This window comes from Panicum virgatum, chromosome 2K, assembly GCF_016808335.1.
Source record: "Panicum virgatum strain AP13 chromosome 2K, P.virgatum_v5, whole genome shotgun sequence".
Classification (NCBI taxonomy): Eukaryota; Viridiplantae; Streptophyta; class Magnoliopsida; order Poales; family Poaceae; genus Panicum; species Panicum virgatum.
Window position 1 is genome coordinate 15,914,989 of NC_053137.1, and position 20,199 is coordinate 15,935,187.

A 20,199-nucleotide genomic window follows, 5' to 3' on the forward strand; every position below is an offset into this window, starting at 1 on the left:
CATGGACACGGCATTCTACTTTGTCCTCTATCAAATGCCTTTTCCAAAAAGTCATTGACCTTTAGAGCAAACTCAATATACTCTTGTTCGCTCTGCCAGCCCTTGTACATCCACTCACAGTCATCCATCCTTTAACATACGAGCGAGAAATTTAAAAATCGATTTCATATACACGATATCTAACAAACTCTAATAGGTGAAGATAGGTCCTAATCCCACCCGAGGATGCGTAGATATGGTTGGTTTCCATGATCCACTCCTAGCCGAGACAAAATTTCGGCAGCACCTCCCCGCTGCTCTCCAAATACACGTCCTGTCAAGGAGATTGTGTATCCGGAGAACAACACGGAGGTGATGCCAAAACTCTGGCACGGATCAGAGTTGACCATGAAAACTAACCATATCTACGCACCCTTGGGCTGTCCAAATGATGTGGACAATTCAAAACACATACGGTTCCATATATGCAAAGAGCTGCATATTTCGAACCGTATCTCTTTCGAACGGGAGACGACTAAGTTACGTGATCTATGGGCTTATGCTGCTCACCTATATATGGGTTTATGCATAACACGGAAAGAGAGGTTGCTTATGCCGCTCACCTATGGGCTTGACGACGTGCGCGGCGTGGCCTCCTTTTTCTTGTCCTCCTCTCTCCTCCTCGTTCCAATCTAATTCCATCAATTACAACATAAGTATAGGTCAAATTTTCAATGTTATGACTCAAAAAAATCTGCTTATTGTGTTTGCATGCCTGCCCCTTACTGGATTCACAAACAGTTGGATCTCAAGGTAAATTAATATTTTCAAGTTTTTATTACTTTGTTCTAATGCGCCCATTTTCTTTTCATGGCATGCTATGCTCTGAAATTAAGCATCAAAATCATAACATTTATCATGGCATAAATTGAAATTTTTCGATATGAAGATAATAGATATACTAAATGATCAACATATCCAAATTGCAACATGTCAAATATATAGAGGATAAAATAACAAAATGATAAGAAAGCTTACAAATTTCAGCCTACAGTTTAACTTTTCGATCCTTAATGGTTTGAAAATAAGAGATGATGTCCTAATCCTTAGCTTTCAAGAAGAATTCCCTTTCAATGAATGTGACCAAGCAACTATTCAAAAATTTCTACCCCTGGATGCTTCTTAGCTTCTTGTTGACGAAGGTGACCTACTCCAACTCCAGTGCTCTGCGCCTCTGCCTTGTCTCTGCCTCTGGATCCAATCATCCCCGGTGACAAAATCATTAGCTTTCGAAAGATCGGATCAGGCAACTCAAGAACAAACAAAACCGTCGGGAGGATAGCACTCTCACATGTTCCTGTGCAACAAAGGCTAGCTCCTGTTTCGCATAGCAAGGGGATGGCGAGGAGAAAAGGGCCGCGCAGCCAGGCCGCCGCCGCCGCCGCCGTGCTGGCCCCTGCCTGCCGGCCTGCCCGGCCGCGGGGGTCCGCCGCTTGCCCCTGCCCTGGCCCCCTACCAGGCAGCTATGCCGGGATGCCGCGCGCGCTAAGTCGCCGCCCGCCGCCGCTGCCCCTGCCGGCCGAAGTGCCGCAACGCCGCTGCAGGACTGGGGGACGGGAGCTGGTGGCCTAGTGCTATAGCAGGGAATGGGGTGTCGGGCTGCCGGGCTGGACGCCTGGGCTGAGGGGAGGTGGGAGTCGGAGTGGGGGAGGAATTAGGCGGGGCGTCTGGCGCGGCGGTGAGCGAGCTAGAGAGTGAGAGAGACCAGAGAGAGAGAGCGTGTGAGCCAGAGAGTTGTTAAGTGGGCGGGAGTTCGCCGTGTGTCCGATCTAGGACACACGACAAATATTTTTTTCCTTTTTTTGTTTTCACATTCATATTTGCCATGTGCCACAGTTCTTGGCACATGGCAAACATGTAAATTTCGCCGTGTGCCCGAACCTGGCCACACGGCAAAGACTCCACCCACGCCCGTTGTGGTGGATGACGTGGTAAGACAGAGTCACGCCACATTCTTTGGCGCAACTTAGGCGCGCCATGCTCTGTGGCGCGACTCAGCCGATTTTGACTCGGCCCACCGACAAACCCTAGTCCAATTCCTCAGTTCCCTATCTTCTATCTTGTGGGCTGCAGCATGCGGCCCAGCGCCACGCGTATCTACCTCTTCCAAGGAGCGCAGGCAACGCATCGACCCAGCATCGAGCCGCCGCATTCGCTCAGCGCCTGAGAACCCCCCCCCCCCCCCGCCCCCATCCACCGCTTGCGCCCCCGGCAGTCGGCCGCGCTGGCCGCCGGCGGATCCCGCGCGCTCGGCTCGGGTCGCCCGCCGCCGCGGAGATCTTCCTGCAGGGCAGCAGGGCGGCCGCCCGCCTCCGGCCTCCACCGCGTGTCCACCTCGGCCCTCGCCCCCGGCCGCCGGCGTTTCCCGCGCGGCGCGTGCTGCCCCCGCCGGCCGCCACCACAGGCACCTGCAGGCTGCAGGCCTCCTCGCCCCCGAGGCCCCGACCCCCGTTCTGCAGCGGTTTGCCCAGCAGCTACGCAGCGGCTGAGCGGTGCAGGGCGACGGCCACCGCGCGTGTGCAGTTTAGGTGAGGGCGACGCAAGGTGAGCAATTGAACTTCTTGATTCCTTGTTCTTGTGCAAGGAAACGGATCGAGTGAGTACGAGAAAAAATCTGGCATGAATCGAGTTTATTCCTCAACAATCACCCTCCGCCTGTAAGATGTTCGATGAATTGTTTCATTAAATTTTTCTTTTTCTGTTACTTTTACTAGAATTGTTCTAGGCTTTAATCTTGCTCCTAATCGTGTTCCCGTAGTTTGTTCTAGCGGTAGCCTGTTAATTTTTATGGTAGCTCCGTTAGTTTTACCAATATGCAGCTACATTCATGAACCAATGTTCATAGTACAAGTCTCACGAAACAAAGGGATTGCTTATTATATATTACTTTTTGTATGTAGATGGCACACCACCTGCGCTACCCTCTCCTGGAGATGCATTACGATGAGCGACACCGTGGCAAGATACAAGAAGAGCGTACGCATGTGAATTTGTGTTTGTTTTTATTTTTATGAAGTCATTAATTTGATTTTAGTTGATTATAAAGTTCATTGATATTTTTGTAGGTTTTGAAGCCTCTACGCCCCCGCCTTCACAAGCCTCTGCGGTGGGATGATAGGTACGCACCGTACCTAAAACGGGCTGGATTCCTCCCGTTGGCGTGGCTAGTCAAGGAGGGCCTCCCCGGTATGGACAATGCAGCTTTAACAGCTCTGGTGGACCGGTGGAGGCCTGAGACACACACATTCCACCTTCCCAGCGGTGAGATGTCAATTACACTCCAAGATGTGGCAATGCTATTTGGGCTTCGTATAGATGGTAGAGCCGTAACTGGTAGCATCTGTCCAAATGGATGGAGAGAAAGAGTGGAGCTGTTGTTTGGAGTGCACCCACCCGAACCACCGGAAGACACGAAGGATAAGAGGCCTACGGGAGTGACCTCAGTTTGGTTGACGCAACATTTTGGTACACCACCTGGAGCGGATGCTAATTGCGGGACGGTTGCTAGGTTCGCTCGGGCATGGCTATGGCATTTGATCGCCGGGTTTCTATTTCCTGATTCGAGCGGGAACACAATCTCATGGATGTGGCTAGAACTAATTGGTCAAGACTGGGACAATATTGCCACTTTCAGCTGGGGGAACGCAACACTTGGGTGGTTGTACCGTCAGCTGTGTGATGCTTGTAGGCGGAGCAAAGATAGTGCAAATCTTGGTGGTTGTGCTTACCTATTGCAACTGTGGATGTGGGAGCGCCTTCCTGTTGGCCGGCCGGAGCGTTATGCTCATGGAGTAAGTATTTTATTTGTTCATTACTTTTGCATTGTTGTTGTTAGGTTTGGGTAATCTTCAAAATTCGCTAATGTCATTATTTATTGTTATATCTAAGGTTACGCCATTATACGAGGGATAGGCTGTGGCTACAGTGGGTTGGTTATGGAACAATATTGGTACCGTGCAGGGTAATCCAGGAAGGCGGTACATAGACTACAGCAATGCCCTTGATTGCCTAAATGCTGCACACGTAAGTCTATAACCACCTCGTCTACCGCAATTCATGTAATATATCGTCCTCAATTTATTGTAATCATATTGAACACGTCGTATTAGGTTGAATGGCAACCATACAATCGCATGGAGGTGCAAAACATGAATCTTAGTCCGCAATGCATGAGGGATAATGAATACTAGCGCTCAGTTTGCCCTCTTATTTGCTATTACATTGTTGAGTACCACCTTCCAAATCGGGTGATGCACCAATTTGGAATACTTCAGTCTTGTCCGCCTGAGTATATTAATACTAGCCATGAGTTGCACGGGTATGGTTATTTATTTTCTGCAATCTCATTCTATGGAAAATATTTGCATGTTTTGCAATTACATTAATTCTTGCATACATTATATGTAGAACTGATCGACGGAAGCAGCGGGGTGCCAAAAACTGGGAGGAGAAGCACCTTGCATATGTGAATGCTTGGAATGGTCAAGGCAACAACATAGTTTATGGTGGCCCTGTTCACCGTGAGGCCCAGTTCAATATATATTTGGACTGGTTGAAGCAAAACACACGGCTAAAGCTCAAGGCTGCATTGGACGATACCCACATCGAGGATCTACCTTTGGACCCCGAAGATGTCTTTGCCGAATATGATGCTCACACGAGAATGGGTACGTAGCCCGAGTGAGGACCCTTTGAAGACTACATTGTAAGTTGTAGTGCACAACACCTAAAAACATTGCAATGTCCTACATCTTTATGACCTAACTTGTTAAGTAGTTTGTAGAATTTTTATGGCATAATAACTTGTGCGACCTATGCATTTGCAGGGGCAGCAACTTAGTCATTTTGATAACGAGGCGGGACAAGCATTGAGGGTGCCAATAGGATCTCCGGATGAGGCCACCGTGCTGAGGGGATTCTTACAGGTAGAATATGTACAATTCCCTCTAATATGTCTAATGAATTTAGTTTTCAGTTCTCAATGATTAGTGTCTTTCGAATTCTGTGCTGAAATGCAATGTAGAGGTTTAGATGGGGTTGCTGAAAAATGGCATTCAAACTGAACTGCATAGCGGGACAAGGACAACCAGCGGCCGATGATGGTGAACCTTCCGGGTCATGCCATCGCGGTACAAGAAGCACGAGTACTTCATTGGGCACCTCATCTACAGGTGGGACATTAGCAATGTTATTTCCATTTCTACTACTTTATGCTTGTTTTTACTTACATATATGTTAAACAATTCTCTCTAATAGGAGGACGTCGCAGCCGATCCAGTGCTCTCAGTATTGGAACCCCTCGTAGGAGGGCAAGGAGAGACCCCCTCAAGACATCGTCAGTGAGGAGTCTGAGGAGACATCAAGCTCAGATGGTGAAGATCCTGACTACGGCCACGATGAGATTGGCTTCTCACAGATTCCAGACGCTCCAGAGCCCACGCAAGATACTCCACGACCAAAGAGGCGGACAAGGGCATGGGCACGGGATCACACTGATGTCGGGAGCGCTAACATCCTAGCAACTAAGCCGGGCCACCCTCGTCATCCCAAGAAACCTTTCACCCCACATGCGTCCCATGACTAGCATGGTACTAGGTATGTTTGAACAAGGCTTGGTAGCCTCCACAACCATGTTGGGTACGAGTGAAGTATGAGTAGATGTAGATGGAACTATGTAACTTAGATGGAAACATGTTGGCTAACATCGATGTACTGTTGAATCAAATGTTGCCTAAATTTAGTTTGTCACTGGACCTCTTGTATTAGTGTGGTTGATATCTTTTGCTTGTGACCTCCGATATGAACAACTTTGGTGAGGATGCTTCTATTTTGCTATTGCGGCTGGATGCTTGGGTCATCGAGGAGTCGCGCCATTTTAGTTGCAACTTCTATTGTGGAATGTTGTAAGATTATCAGCAGATTTTATTCTAGACATTTTCTAGCATAAGTTAGATAGGGAATTATGAGAATGGAGTATTTGGAAAATTTTAGAAGAACCACATAATTCTCTATGTAATTGATGACATGAAAGAATTTTATAAATGACTACATGCCATGTGAAGAATGTTAGTTATTCTAGTTATTTTCCTTGATATTTTGAAAGTAATTTGGTGCCACAAAAATTCATATAAGTTTTAAAGTTAATTTATTTTGATGAATTTAAGTTTCAAAAGTGTAAAGATATATATGTGTGTTTTTAAGCATAATGGGTCCATCTTCATTTGTTCTATGACTAGAAAATGTCGCATGAATTTTAGAGATTATTTGGTGGTCGTTTGACTCGACTTAAGAGACAAAAGTAACAAAAATGTCAAATGAGTTAGAATGCAGTGTTAAGTAAGGGACAAAAAAAATTATTGGGTCAGTAAATGAACTTAGTCATCTTCTAGTGTCAAATAAGGAATTTTCTCATTATTGTTCACGTTTATATTATGAGTTTATGACAAACAAAAGCGGAAACCATGAAGGCTAGTACTAGTTTATTAGAATAAAATATTAAGAGAACATAGTCTTTCAGCCTCCAATCTTACAACCTACTCATACACGCCTAATAGGCACAAGACAAAGAGGCACCATCTTCCTAAAAGCAAGCTGCCCTGTTTCTTCCATATCGATGTCCTCCCGCTTCATCCCTTCAGGAAGTTCCCAATCAAAGCAGTACAACAGGTTGGCCAGTGCAAGCTCCACATTGGCGACGCCCATGGCCACGGCAGGGCATGACCTTCGTCCTGAACCAAACGGGAGAAGCTCGAAATCAAAGCCTCTAAAATCGACACGACTTCCCTCGAACCGCTCCGGCCTGAACTCCTCCGGGTTCTCCCAGATGCTTGGATCCCTCCCCATGGCCCAAACATTCACGAAACCCCTTGTTCCCGGGAGCACGTCGTAGCCGCCGATCACGCAGCTCCGCATGGTTTCCCTTGGGATCAGCAGTGTCCCCGGTGGGTGAAGCCTGAAGTTTTCTTTCACCGCCATCTTGAGGTACCTGAGGCCTTTGACATCTTCTTCCTCCACTCTTGCTTTGCCCGCCACCATGCCGCGGACCTCGGCCTGCGCCTTCTGCATCACGCTAGGATTCCTCACGAGCTCGGCCATGACCCAGATCATCGTGACAGCGCAGGTGTCGATGCCTCCAGCAAATGTATCCTGATCGAGGTTTGCAACACATGTAGCATATATAATTATATATAAATGGTATGGTTAGATAGTATCGAAGAAGCTGCCATCCATTGTGTGATTGTGTGCAAAAGAAAAGTGAATTTTAAATTTTTGATTCAATTCAAACATACGATACCATGAGGATACCCTTGATATGGGCACGCGTCAAGCCTAGTGCCTCTCCGTCCTGCTCCCTCCACATCTTCACCAGCGCGTCCACCATGTCCTCCTGCACCCCGGCCCGCAGCCGCTCGGGCTCGAGGTGCTTGTCGATCACCGAGTCGAAGAAGCGGTCGATCTGGCGGAAGACGCGCCGCCTCCGCCCGGCGGCGCCGGTGAGGGCGTCGGCGCACCGCGCGAGGCGCGACGCCGGGAAGAAGTCCTCGAACGTGAAGCTCCCCAGCACGCGCACCGTGTCGTCCATGACCCGCTGGAAGCTGCTGCGCCCGAACTGCGCCGACCCGTACATCTTGCCGAACGCCACCGTGCCGACGATGCCGTCGGAGAGCGCGTAGAGCTTCTCGCTGAGGTCGACGACGACGGGGGCGCCCGCCGGAGGGGAGCGGCCGGCAGCGGCGGCGAGGGAGGCGACGAGGCGGTCGACCTCGGCGGCGCGGGCGTAGGCGAAGGACTGGACGCGGCGCATGCTGACCAGCTCGAGGATGAAGAGCTTCCGCATCTCGCGCCAGTAGTTGCCGTAGGGGCTGAAGGCCACGTCTAGGAAGTCGTAACTCAGCATCCGGGGGCCTGTAAATGCATTGACGAGGTTTTTTTAGCCTTTTCATATAGGGAATATATCTAGTGCAAACCAAGAACCTCGTGCAAACCTACTAAACAAAGTTTCAAAAAATTTTGAAAAAAATCATGAATGTGCTTCTCAGATTACATCATCTATATATAAAATTTCATGATCAAATTCGTCTTACTCTAGAAGTTACAAAAAAGACAAATTTGAGATGCATTTGAACCATTATTGTTGTCAGAAAATTTGTCTTTTTTGTAACTTCTAGAGTAAGACGAATTTGACCATGAAATTTTATATATATATGAGGTAAGCTGAGAAGCACATTCATGATTTTTTTCAGAATTTTTTGAAACTTTGTTTAGTAGGTTTGCACGGGTTTGCACGAAGTCCTTGATTTGCACTAGATACGTTGCCTTTCATATATACTCCCTCCTTTCACATTTATAAGACGTACAAACATTATTATCTATAAATAATAATTTGAATTTGAATTTTTTAATTTTAGAATGTAAACTTTATATGATTAGATTTATAATCAAATATATTTTATCATAATTATAAGTTCATAACCATAAATAATATAATATATAATAAATGAATAGTTAAAGTGTTATTTGGAAGATTGTACCATTTATAAACATGGAAGGTAATAAGGACATGGCGTCGGATAGGGATGAAAACGGTCGGAAACGGTAATTATTCGGTAATCAATTTTTTGGTCGTTTTTCTTTGATTGCGAATAAATAGGATATAGAATCTTGTATACAAATTTGTATTCTTGTTTTGACCATTGAGCTTGTAAAGATTCATAAAAGGTAAACCTTAAATTCATCCTATATTTTCTCAAATGATAGATATAAAATTCGGTATGGATTCGGAAACAAATTCGGTATTTTTTCACTTTTTTTTGTTGTAGGGAGCAAATAATGCATAAAATAATTTATGCAAAATTTTATTCTTATTTGTAATAATATGCTTGATAATATAAAAAATGATCACCATCAAATTTTATACATATCTATTTTAAAATATTAAATTTATTCTAACAGTTCAGATTACCACTTTCCCTAGCGTCGGAGTACATTCACCAATGCTTATAAACAATAAATAACTATAAATGTAATGTAGCAATAGGAGGAGAAAGCTAAATCTGACACACTTCTTTATTTTAGCGTGATGTGACACATCTGCAGCCTAGTATAGGCCATGTTTGGTTGAGGTGGTTTTTTACATCTTTGACCAAAAAATTATAGTAGTAACCGAAGTCTAATTATAAAATCATCTCCACAACCCCGTGTAAATCGCGAGACGAATCTAATGAGGCCTTTGACCGCGCGATTAGAGGATTGTTATTGTAGCATCACTGTAACAAATCATCAATTAATTACTGTAATTAGATTCATCTCGAAAAGTTACACTCATCCCTAAAATTTTTTTACAAATAGACTATATTTAGTACTCTATGCGGAAGTTCGTTTTTTTGTGATGTGATTACCAAACGCAGCCTATAGATAGCTATTCGTACTACACAGCCTGGCCTGGCACGGGCCCGCGCATAAACTGATTGGGTCAAGCACGACACGATCATACTAACAGGTCGTGTCATGCCGCACATCGTGCCCCGTTCACAGTCCCAGCACGAGCCCACGGGTCTATTTCGTGCCCTGCCGGCCCGGTCTGGTATGGAGATTTTATCATGATCTGCTTAGAGCAAGTATTATAAGAGGCGAGATGCGGGCGAGATCCAACGTGGAGGGGAGAGAAACGGAGAGAGAAGAGGGAACGGGCGCGTAGCTACGCGCCGGCCGCGGTCGGCGAAAACGCGCCTGGCGCGACGCGATTGGATGAGCAAGCATCTACGCATTGAAAAGCTGCGGGACCCATTCCTCTGCGCGCCTTGCAGCCCGCAACCGGCAACGAGCGGGCGAAATTATAAAACATGCGCTTAGGTGAGAAGAGCAGGAGTGTCGGAATGAGAGAGAGAGGTGCGCCGTCGGATAAGAACAAGGGGTGAAGGAAAATGGGAAGGCGCGAGCAGCCTCGTCCGTTAGGATGATGGTGACAGAGAAAAGGGAGAGCACGTCTTAAATATCGGGCTTGGCCGTGAAAAATACAGGACTGAGCAGGGATAAAAGTAGGAACAGGATTTTCCTACTATAGAATCCGGTCAGTATTCAGTATTCCCGTATTAGAATCTCTGAATCTAAATTTAAAGATCATATATTCAGCCCAACAGCCCATTCGGACGCAACCCAGTGGTCATGTACGTCGGTGTTCCCGTTTTAAAGTATCGATTCCCGACTATTATCGACATATTCCCGATCAAAATGTTTCGTTTCCGACATCGCGTATTTCCGATTTTGATTTCCCGGCCGGCTTTTTCATTTCCGAATAAAAATAAAAGTGGTTAGAGAGTTTTCTTGACCGTTCCTAACCGTTTTCATCGGACTGAGCCAAGCCCGAGCACTATGACCATCCAACCATATTGTGCTTGGGCCGGGCCAAAAACACGGGTCTCGTGCCCGCTGTTGGGCCTCAGCCCTTTTGGCCATATGTGATCCCAGTTCTACGTGTAGGGTCAAACTGATGTATAGTATTGCTGTGACGCTATCCAGTTTTACTCACGCTGCAGCCTTCAGATAGTGATGCCTACAGAATTGTGGGACCCACAAAATTGTGGGCATCGCTATTACATTGTGGTGGGCCCAAGATACCATGTCGTCGACGGAGAAAAAGAGATTGGATGCATGCTCGCAGTGTGGCCGGCCCAAGATACTTTTTTTTGAACGAACGGGCACGAGATTGTGCCTATTTCATTGATAGAGAAGAAGAGTACAAACCGGAGGGCCGGTAACAAAAATTACACTTGCGGTACTATAGAAGCTAAATTCTTTGCTCCTGCTGCTGCCCAAAACGCTGCTTCCGCCTTAACTTTCTCCAATAACCTATTTGGTGGCGTTTCCTTTTGATTAAAGACTCTATTGTTTCTCTCCTTCCAGACCTCCCAACTGATTAGCATGGTTAGGCTCCGTACGGCCTTCTTTGCACAGCCGCCGTGGTACTGATGTTTAGCCACCAAGAGAGCGCACTGTCACTCGGTCTCCACCTGTTTGGCTTGAGCTGTGGATAGCCGATCCATTCCGCAGCGAGCTGCCAGATCTTTTTGGTATATCTACATTCAGAGAGCAAATGGTGTGCCGATTCTATGACTCTCCTGCAGAGGGGGCATGAAGGCGAGTGTGGCCATCCCCTCCTTGCCAGCCTATCGGAAGTCCACACACGGTTTTGAGTGATGAGCCAGGTGAAAGATTTGCATTTTGGCGGTGCCCAAGTCCTCCAGATTGTGTTTGGCATCGCTGCCTTGGTGCAACCAATGAACTGCGCTTTGTAGGCTGACGCAGTTGTGTATGTTCCTGAGGGCGTGAATTTCCAGCGGATTTGGTCTTCAAGATCAGGCAATAGTCGTACATTTCGCACTTGCTCCCAGAGCTTACAAAACTCTAAGAGGTGAGTAGTGGTTAGGTGACTATTACGAAGTATGTCCCTGATCCACGCGTTTCCTGCTAGTGCCTCCGCTACTGTTTTCCGTTTGCAATTTGATATACTGAAGAGGTTTGGCGCTACATCTCTTGGTCTGCATCCACCTAACCATCTAGAGCTCCAGAAGCTTGTCCTCGTTCCATTGCCAATTGTGATTTGTGTGCAGGCGGCAAAAAGTAGTCTGTCCGTAGTGTCGCATGGAGTTTCTGTCCCAACCCAAGTTTTTTGTGGCGATACCCATTCATGCCAAAGCCATCGAAGCATTCCAGATTAAGAATGCCGAGGCCACCATTCTCTTTTGGCAGGCAAGTACGGATCCAGTTTACCTTGCATTTGCCTCCCGTCAGGGCCGCCTCCCCTGCCCACAAGAAGCGCTTCCTGACTCTGTCAAGATCTTCCAGAGTTTTCTTAGTTGTTCTGATGGCTGTTAGTAGGTACACTGGCTGCGAAGAGAGGATTGACTTGGTGAGACATATGCGACCCGCCTGGGTAAGATGTCTGCCGTGCCAGCCCGAAATCCTACCCAATGACTTCTCAAGTAGTGGGAGGAAGTCGATTTTCTTTAGCCGTCTGATTGATAGTGGTAGACCAAGATATTTTAATGGGAATGTTGCTCTTGCCAAAGGCAGGTCCGCCAGCACAGCATCAAGGTTGATATTGTTGCAGCTAATTGGGGTGACACTTGTTTTCTGGAAGTTTGTTGTCAACCCTGTTGTTTCTCCGAACAAATGCAAAATTTTCCTGAGGTTCTGAACATCATTCCTGTTTGGTCTAATAAAAATCACCGCGTCGTCCGCATACATGGAAACTCTGAACCGCATCATGCATCCACCCAATTTGCTAAGCAGACCTCGATCAGTTGCCACAGAGAGTAGGCGTTGCAGCGGGTCGATTGCCAGGATGAACAGTAAGGGTGATAGAGGGTCCCCTTGGCGCAGTCCGCGACCGTGCTGAATGGCCTCGGTGGGTACCCCATTTAGCAGGATTTTGGATGTCGAAGACGTTAGTGTTGCTGCAATCCAATTCCTCCAGCGCGAAGGAAAACCTCTCCTCTGAAGGAGATCCAACAAGTAGTCCCATCGAACAGAGTCGAAAGCTTTGGACACGTCTAGCTTCAAGAGTAGGGCAGGTATTTTGTGGCGGTGAAATCTTCTCGCAATGTTTCGCACGTAAAGGAAGTTGTCATGAATAGCACGACCTTTTATGAAAGCACTTTGACAGGGGGCAACTAACTCATTCAAAAACGGTGCCAGCCTAAGCGCAAGCAATTTGCTGATAATTTTTGCAATGGCATGGATGAGGCTGATTGGCCGGAAGTCCTGTATACTTTCTGCGCCCTCCTTTTTTGGAATCAGTATGATGTTGGCCTTGTTCAGTAGGTTTAAGTCGGCACATCGCAGGCTATGGAATGAGTTAACTGCCGCGACCACATCCTGCTTAATGATGTGCCAACAGCTTTTGAAGAAGTTCCCGGTGAAACCATCCGGTCCCGGCGCCTTGTCCGATGGTAATTGCTTAATGGCGTGCCGGATCTCTTGCTCAGAGAAAGGATCATCTAGAGATGTAAGGTCTGGGTTTTGAAGCTGGAGCGCATCCCAATTGAAGTCTCTAGTTCTTTCGTGCGGGCGCGCCATCGCCGGCCCAAGATACTATATCATGTAGTCGATGGAGAAACAGGGATTAGATGCATGCTGGCGGGCAGCAGGGCAATGACTGAATGACAATGATACATGTCCCTTATACTTATAGCAGGTCTAGTTCCTTTAGAAATAAATCAAGTGATACAGCATAGATAGCCATGCAATCTCAAAGTGGAGCTTTTAATAATTTACACGAGAAGTCAAGAACATAATAGCGAGTTATCGGGGGGGGGGGGGGGGGGGGTTCCATCGAATGAACTATACTTGCCTGGTGAGTCGGGGCGGCTGCAGCAGTGCAGGTCGTTGGTCCGGAGGACCTCCTTGGCGGCCTCCGGCGACGAGACGACGACGGCGCGCACGCGGCCGAGCCGCACCTCCACCACGGGGCCGTGCCTCCGCGCGACCGCCTGGAAGTAGCGGTGCGGCCGGCTGCCGATCTGCAGCAGGTTGCCCAGCACCGGCAGCTGCCTCGGCGGCCCCGGGGGAGCTCTCCGCCGACCACCCGGCGGTGCCCCTCCGCTCTTGGTCTTCCTCCTCCACGACAGCAGCAGCAGCAGCAGGGAGAGGAGGAGAAGGAGGAGTGGCCATGCTACTAGCTTCTGTGTGTCCATGGCGCCTGCTTGTGGCTTCAGTGTTCCGCTCGAATTGGGCTGCTCCGCCGCCTGCTTATATATCGGCAGGTGAGTTTAAAGCTGGGACTTGGGCGTGTTATTTTTAGGCGAGCTGCGGCATGTTCGTTTGGCATGACCAAAAGCACAGCACCGCACGAAAATAGTCCATGTCGACACGACACAAATACGAGGGTCGTGTTGTGTCTAGGATCTCAGCACATCGGGTTGGACTGCGATAATGCGCGACCTGTCGGCTGTCGCGCGTACGGACAACGCGCGACCCCTCCTTCCCGGTCTGCATTAGCATGGGTCGCTTTCAAGATGACATCAGCAATGATGCGAGCACATTTATTTAAAACTGCATATTTAGAATGGCTATTGCTCTCTCGTCCGGTATCAATTTTCAAATTCGCTTTCACCATTATATTCGTCGTGACGAGCTCTACGAAACAAGATCAATATTGCATATGTTTTGTGGTTGTTTTATCTATACTAACAACTTATGTTGTATACCTAGTAGCAACTTGTGTACAGATGGGTGACAATTTATTTAAGTTAGGTTTCATAGAACTTATGTACACAGATGACTTGCAACTTATTCAACTATATGTTCCGATCTTTGCATATTATATGTTTCAATTGCTTTGAATAATCATTATTTCTCATCTTGTATCTATTTTTGATTCCTTGTGCATTATTGCTTTCATTGTAACGAGATCATATAATTAAGTCCTATAGTAAATAAGAGTGCTCTATGTTGAAACATGTATGTTTAGTAGCAACTTATGTTCTAAAAAAATAATATAAGAGTTTTATTCTATATATCCAGCATTAATTTAGGTGGAGACCATGTAGCAATTATATATAGGTATCTGTCAACTTATGTAGAAACTTTGCACTAATAATCATGTAGAGAAGATTTGTGAACTTGTGTTATATGTCTGGTATCAAATCCAAGACCTTGTAGCATCTTATATGTAGACACAATCTATCAACTTATATTATATATATGGGGATCAAACTTAACTAGAGATTGTACTAACTAATATGTTAAGTACAAGTTGCTACTTCTACGTGTATAACTTGCAGTATGGGATCATGTACAAGATTGTCTACACCAACCGAATCAAGTTATAATATCCACAGTAAAAAGAAGAGATGAGTTGCATAGAATGATTCAATACTTAAAAGAAAAAAATCAAATAAGTATAAAACCATGGTCATTGCACAAGTGATTAATGTAGATAAAGTGTTACAACCTGATCTATTTGTTACCACTTATGAAATATAATGTACCAACTTATGTAAAGACAGTGTATCCACTTATGAAGTAAATATTAGCAAGTTATCTAGAGTACCATGTTATGTTTATTACAATTTCATCCTTGTTTCAGCTCTGTCTACTTGGTCTTTCCGTTAATTCTCATGTACAACTTCAGGAGCTCCTTCTATAGCCTTTGAATTCTAAAATACGCACTAGTACTTCTACTTGGGGTGGACAAGTTCGAGTGACTTTTACAAAAACTGAAGATACTTTACATAAGTTATTGTGCTTCTACTGGGGGAGGAAGCGGTTCACAAAGTTGTTGAAAATTATCATCCTAAAAAAGGGGAAAGTTGCATAGAAAGTAAGTTAAACATGAAATAGTTTTTTCTGGTGGGAAGAAAAGGACTATGAGTTACCACATAATTTGGTACATATATAAATTGCTAGGTACAAACTATAGCATGCTACATAGGTTCTTGCATAAGTTGCCGGTAGAAAAAAGATAATAAAGTTACCACATCTGTTGATTCTGTATTCAAGTCAAACCCCTCTTCAGACGGCATCTTGAGCTGCAATAACGTGTTTGTAAAAGAAACTCTATCATCCGGACATGATAACACAGAAGTTGACACAATGATAACACAGAAGTTGACACAATGATAACATAAAAGCTGATGAAGGTGGTGACTGAACACACACAAGATGACATACACATATAATCAAGTTGCCATTTTAATTAATGGATAAAAAATTATAACACATTTTTTCAACAGTTTTGGATATCCATACAACTTTTTAATGTTTACAATGATGCAAACGTTATATCTAAAAGAACTTTTTTGACATTCACACCCAATACGTACAAGTTGCCACACATGATCATACACAAACAGCACAACATCAACACAAATAATTTGATGCACGGCAGATCCAAGATGCTAGATTAGCATAAAAAACACATGTAAAATCATACATTCATTTGCATACGTAGCAATTACGTAGGGGAAGGTTCATCATCTTTTTGAGTTTCTATTTTGCTTACCATGATGGGAAAATATGCATATATGAAAGTACTGATGATAATTATGCACATAATATGAACAATGAAACAAATAATTTGAAAATAATTAAATAAACATAGAGAAACATAAAAAAAGAGGTAGCATATAACTTGTCACTTTATATTGCTGAAGTTGACACATCTATTAAAAAGTAAGATGACACAGGGTATACCAAAAGTTGAGATTTTTTTTGTCATCATTCAAATGTCCTTGCAGGTTAGGTGCCAAGCCATGGAGTTCCTTCAAAAACAGTAACCTGAGTGTAAGCTATATATTGCCATTTATGCTACATCTAAGCAACCAAATAAAAGAAATTCATGAACCTTTTACCACATTACTTGTTAGCCAAAGTATGAAGTGTATTTTGGTAGTTATACAAAGTATCAAATGTATTTTGGTAGTTATAAATAAATACTAGGCACATGTATCTCTAAGTGCTGCAAAATATCTCTAATAATAGTATATCTCTAGCCTTATCACTAGTAGTATTGATATGAAAAAAAACTAGGTGCACAAATCGTAGCAATATTTCCTTCAAAAAAAATCATAGCAATATATATCTCTAAAGAGTTGTTTCTGGCTGGCCTTTTGATATAATTCACTCCAACTTCTGTAGTGTCAATAAGATATGATATAATTTTTGCATTTGCAGTTACAGAGTTTATCTAGCCCCATGCAAAAGCAATTTCCCCCAAATTAATTCCTATTAATCCCATCCTCCTAAGCCTAACGCTAGCTACAATGACATGCATGGCATTCAATCCCATCGAACAGGAAGCACAGGGGATGTAGAACCACATGGAGCATTGGGGGATTGTGGGGCACCTTGATTTGTCTTTTCCAGCGCTGGGTGTCAGAAGTCACATGTCCTGCGGCAAAAATCGCAGGTTCCACACCTCTAGTGCTTGTGGGTGCTGCTCGTCTTTGGAAATCACCGCTCCCCCTCCCCTAGTGATCCAGTATTGTGCTACCCCCTCCATCTCCCTCCTTCCCTCTTGGGGATTAGGACACCAAATCCTGAGGGGATGATGCTCGAAATCGTCCCAACCCTGGCACCCCACCACTCGAGCTCACCCTGCACCCTCCCTCCCTCTCTTCCTCCCAAGGATTAGCACTCCAAATCGGACCAAATCCCGGAAGGGGAATGCTCCAAATTAAATCCTCCCCAACTCCTGACGCCCAACCGCTCGAGCTTAACCCCTACACAGTTCGCACAGGCACACACGCCTCGTCCCTATTGCCACACGCAGCACTGCTGCTCGCCGCACGCCAGATCCGTAAGCACGCAACACCATGGTGGGGGAGAGTAGGTACACGGGATTGGGACTCACATTAGGCTGCGAGGGAGATGAAGTTTCCCTGCCGGTCGCCGCACAAGCTTCTCAGTCCCCGGCTGCCACTCCTCGCCGTTCCCCTCGAGTCGCCTCTGTCCACCACCCCAGAGAAAAAGGAGTCTGCGGTTTTGGTTTCAAAAATGGAAAAAGAGGAGTCCCGTTAGCGATCCCTCGCAGGCCGGCGGTTACCTATGCCCGCGTTGGCCTGCTGGGCCGCGGGGTCGCGCGATCGGTGTTGTATGACACGACCCGTATTTTGGGCCGTGCTTAGCCAACACGGCACGAAAATAGCCCATCAGCTAATATGTAGCCTATTGTTCTACTATATCAGTTAATCTTCCTTTGTAATTAACAGTAATTATAGAAGGAAATATTGTTCATTTAAGTAAATCACATAATTTTTCTACTAGTTTACGGACTTCCTAATTGCAATAGTAATATTTCTATATTGATATATATAAATCTAATTGCAAGTATTCATAGGGCGAGCCGGCACAGCAGAAGATGCGCCGACGTACCGTGAGTCGTGTTTGGACTTGATACTAGACTTGTCGTGCTAGCAAGGTCGGCACATTGTGTTGAAAAATTTAGACCCAACACGGCGAAAGGCACGGTAGGGTGAGTTGTTGTCTTGGCCTTCCGTTATTGGAGGGCGGCTACACAAGTCAACAAGCATGGATCCGGACTCGTAGCGCAAACCCCAGACAGACCATACTAGGCGAGGAGCTGGGTCCAATCTTGATTCTATGTCTATAAGCAGTCCCGCTGTCCCGAGTCTGACAAACCCCCGAGCTCTTCGTAGCCGAGTCCTGCAGGCGTCGAGTACTTGGCTGGGCGTCTTCGAGTACTTCAAGTAGTCAAAACATCCTTCTGGTTGCTTCTGGTCCTTCCATCAGATACGTCGAGTAGTCCTTCAAATACTTTCGTTTGCTTCAAGGCTGTGAGGTGCTCAAGCCCTGAAATCTTGAACATATATGGTGCGCGAAGTACTCGTGCTCCATATGGAGCTGCCCCCGAGCCTTAGGTTGAATCGCAGAATCAGGCTGAGGGTCACTTCTGTTGTCGGTCGAAACCCACCGGCGAGCAGCGACAGGCAACACGAAGAGCCGGGAGGTCGCCGGAGCACTGGCAGGCACTGCTCCCTTATCGACGGCCTGCAATTCCGTCACGCGCCCGGAGAATGTATGGAAAGCCGGGCGTGCCACCTGACCTATACCCGATCAGGAGGGTGCGAACGTGCTCCAAACAGTTTCCTGCATAAAAAGACACGTGTAAACATAAGTCCGAGCCGTGGTCGGCTCCCCGGGATGACTCTTGCATTGGCTTTAAAGAGCCGATCGAGTCCCGGTGTCAGATGGGATCTGTTGCATCCAGATATTGATGATTAAAGCGAATAATTGTAAGGCTGCTTCAATTAAATCTAATTAATCTAATCCACGATGATAAAAGCCTCACTGCTAGATCGGAACATCCTACACGTGACTAGGCCTAATGAACATAACAGACAACTAAACCATAACCCAAAACAGAGGCCTAAGAACTAGCAAGAGCCGATTCCCGGAACAATCCCTATCAAGGCTAAGATAAAGCATCTATTACACCACCGGATCGTCCAACCCGTTTCCAAGGCCTAACCTAGCAGATATTACGCAAACTCTTAAGATAAGAGCAAATCATAACAGATCAGATCTATTAAACTTAAAATAAACAGGGTGTTGCCTCTGTGCAACTAATTCTATGCGACAAGAACTAGCATGAGATTGAAACGTGACTGCACAAAGACAACATGATATTCGCAGTTGATAAGCAACGAAGCGCAACGGATCTACTAAAAGCCACGCTACGAACATCAAGATAACTAGTATTACTCGCCATCAAAAACGCTTTAGTACGAGTAATACCAAGGTAAAAGCAAGAACAACGCTGCCCTGATCGCGAGAAGCGATCAGGGCAGCATGGCGCTTACTTGGATGAAACCCTAGGATTAGGGGTGGCGATGCGCCGAGATTGTTGTTTGCGAGACGTGATGACGCCCTCTCTTTCATGAATAACATAGGATACATATTTATAGTCCAGAGACTTGGGAAACAATCTAAACTAATCTTGTCCCGATCGGACTCTATCTCTAATCTTAAACTAAATCTAAGATACATGGCCCATGAGGCCCAGATGCTCACGCAGGAGTCGATTTACAAGTCTTCTTCAATCTTCTGCTTTAAGCCCATCTTGCTTTCGGCCCATAAATTAATCCTGTTAATTTATGGCGATAACAACTTCAGACTATTTTCCAAAAAATCTAAAAAATAAATCTATGATGCCTATATCCAGCATCCCCCGAGCCTTAAATCAAAATCCCTTTTGGTTCGAGTAGCCCCCGAGCGTAGATTTGGAATTAAGGATTTAAGTCGTGGCATCAGATTTTAACCTTCAGATTATTTGCAAGATTCATCAGGTCCAGAATCCGAAAAGACCTATTTTTTGGGTAAAATCCCAAAAAAATAATACAATTGGACCCGCCACACTGATTGCACCCGAAATAATTTCAGGAATAAAACCCGGGATGTACGGCTCTTTATTCAGTGCTCACATGAGACGTTATTGTTTGGAGAATCTGCATTATTGCAACTTTGACTGCGTCCGTGAATGCTGCCATGAATGCATCCGTGAAATGTGCACGGTTGATTCACGGGTTCTCCTTCAACAAATATCCTTGTGGCTATAAAAGGTAGGGGAGAGATCCTTAGCGGAAGCACCGAAGTGAAGCGGCCATGGCTTTTCCTTGGCGTTCTTGCTCTCGCCCTCTT

At 45.7% G+C, this 20,199-nt stretch overlaps 1 protein-coding gene across 1 annotated transcript; it reads right to left on the reverse strand.

Annotated features, from left to right (window-relative positions):
* Positions 1-6,425: 6,425 nt before the first annotated feature.
* Positions 6,426-13,890, reverse strand: LOC120668799 (4-hydroxyphenylacetaldehyde oxime monooxygenase-like). Its single transcript, XM_039948594.1, has 3 exons — positions 13,391-13,890; positions 7,334-7,944; positions 6,426-7,185 (listed from the first exon to the last, which is right to left on the reverse strand). The coding sequence occupies exons 1-3, from the start codon at positions 13,731-13,733 to the stop codon at positions 6,577-6,579; spliced, it is 1,563 nt and encodes a 520-aa protein (XP_039804528.1). The 5' UTR covers positions 13,734-13,890; the 3' UTR covers positions 6,426-6,576.
* Between the last annotated feature and the right edge of the window lie 6,309 nt (positions 13,891-20,199).

Coding starts and splice junctions, on each gene's coding strand:
- LOC120668799 (XM_039948594.1), bottom strand. CDS start 13,733: ATGGACACACAGAAGCTAGTAGCATGGCCACTCCTCCTTCTCCTCCTC. Junction 7,945..13,390: donor CAGCCGCCCCGACTCACCAG/GCAAGTATAGTT, acceptor ATGCATTTACAG/GCCCCCGGATGCTGAGTTAC. Junction 7,186..7,333: donor ATATCAAGGGTATCCTCATG/GTATCGTATGTT, acceptor AACCTCGATCAG/GATACATTTGCTGGAGGCAT.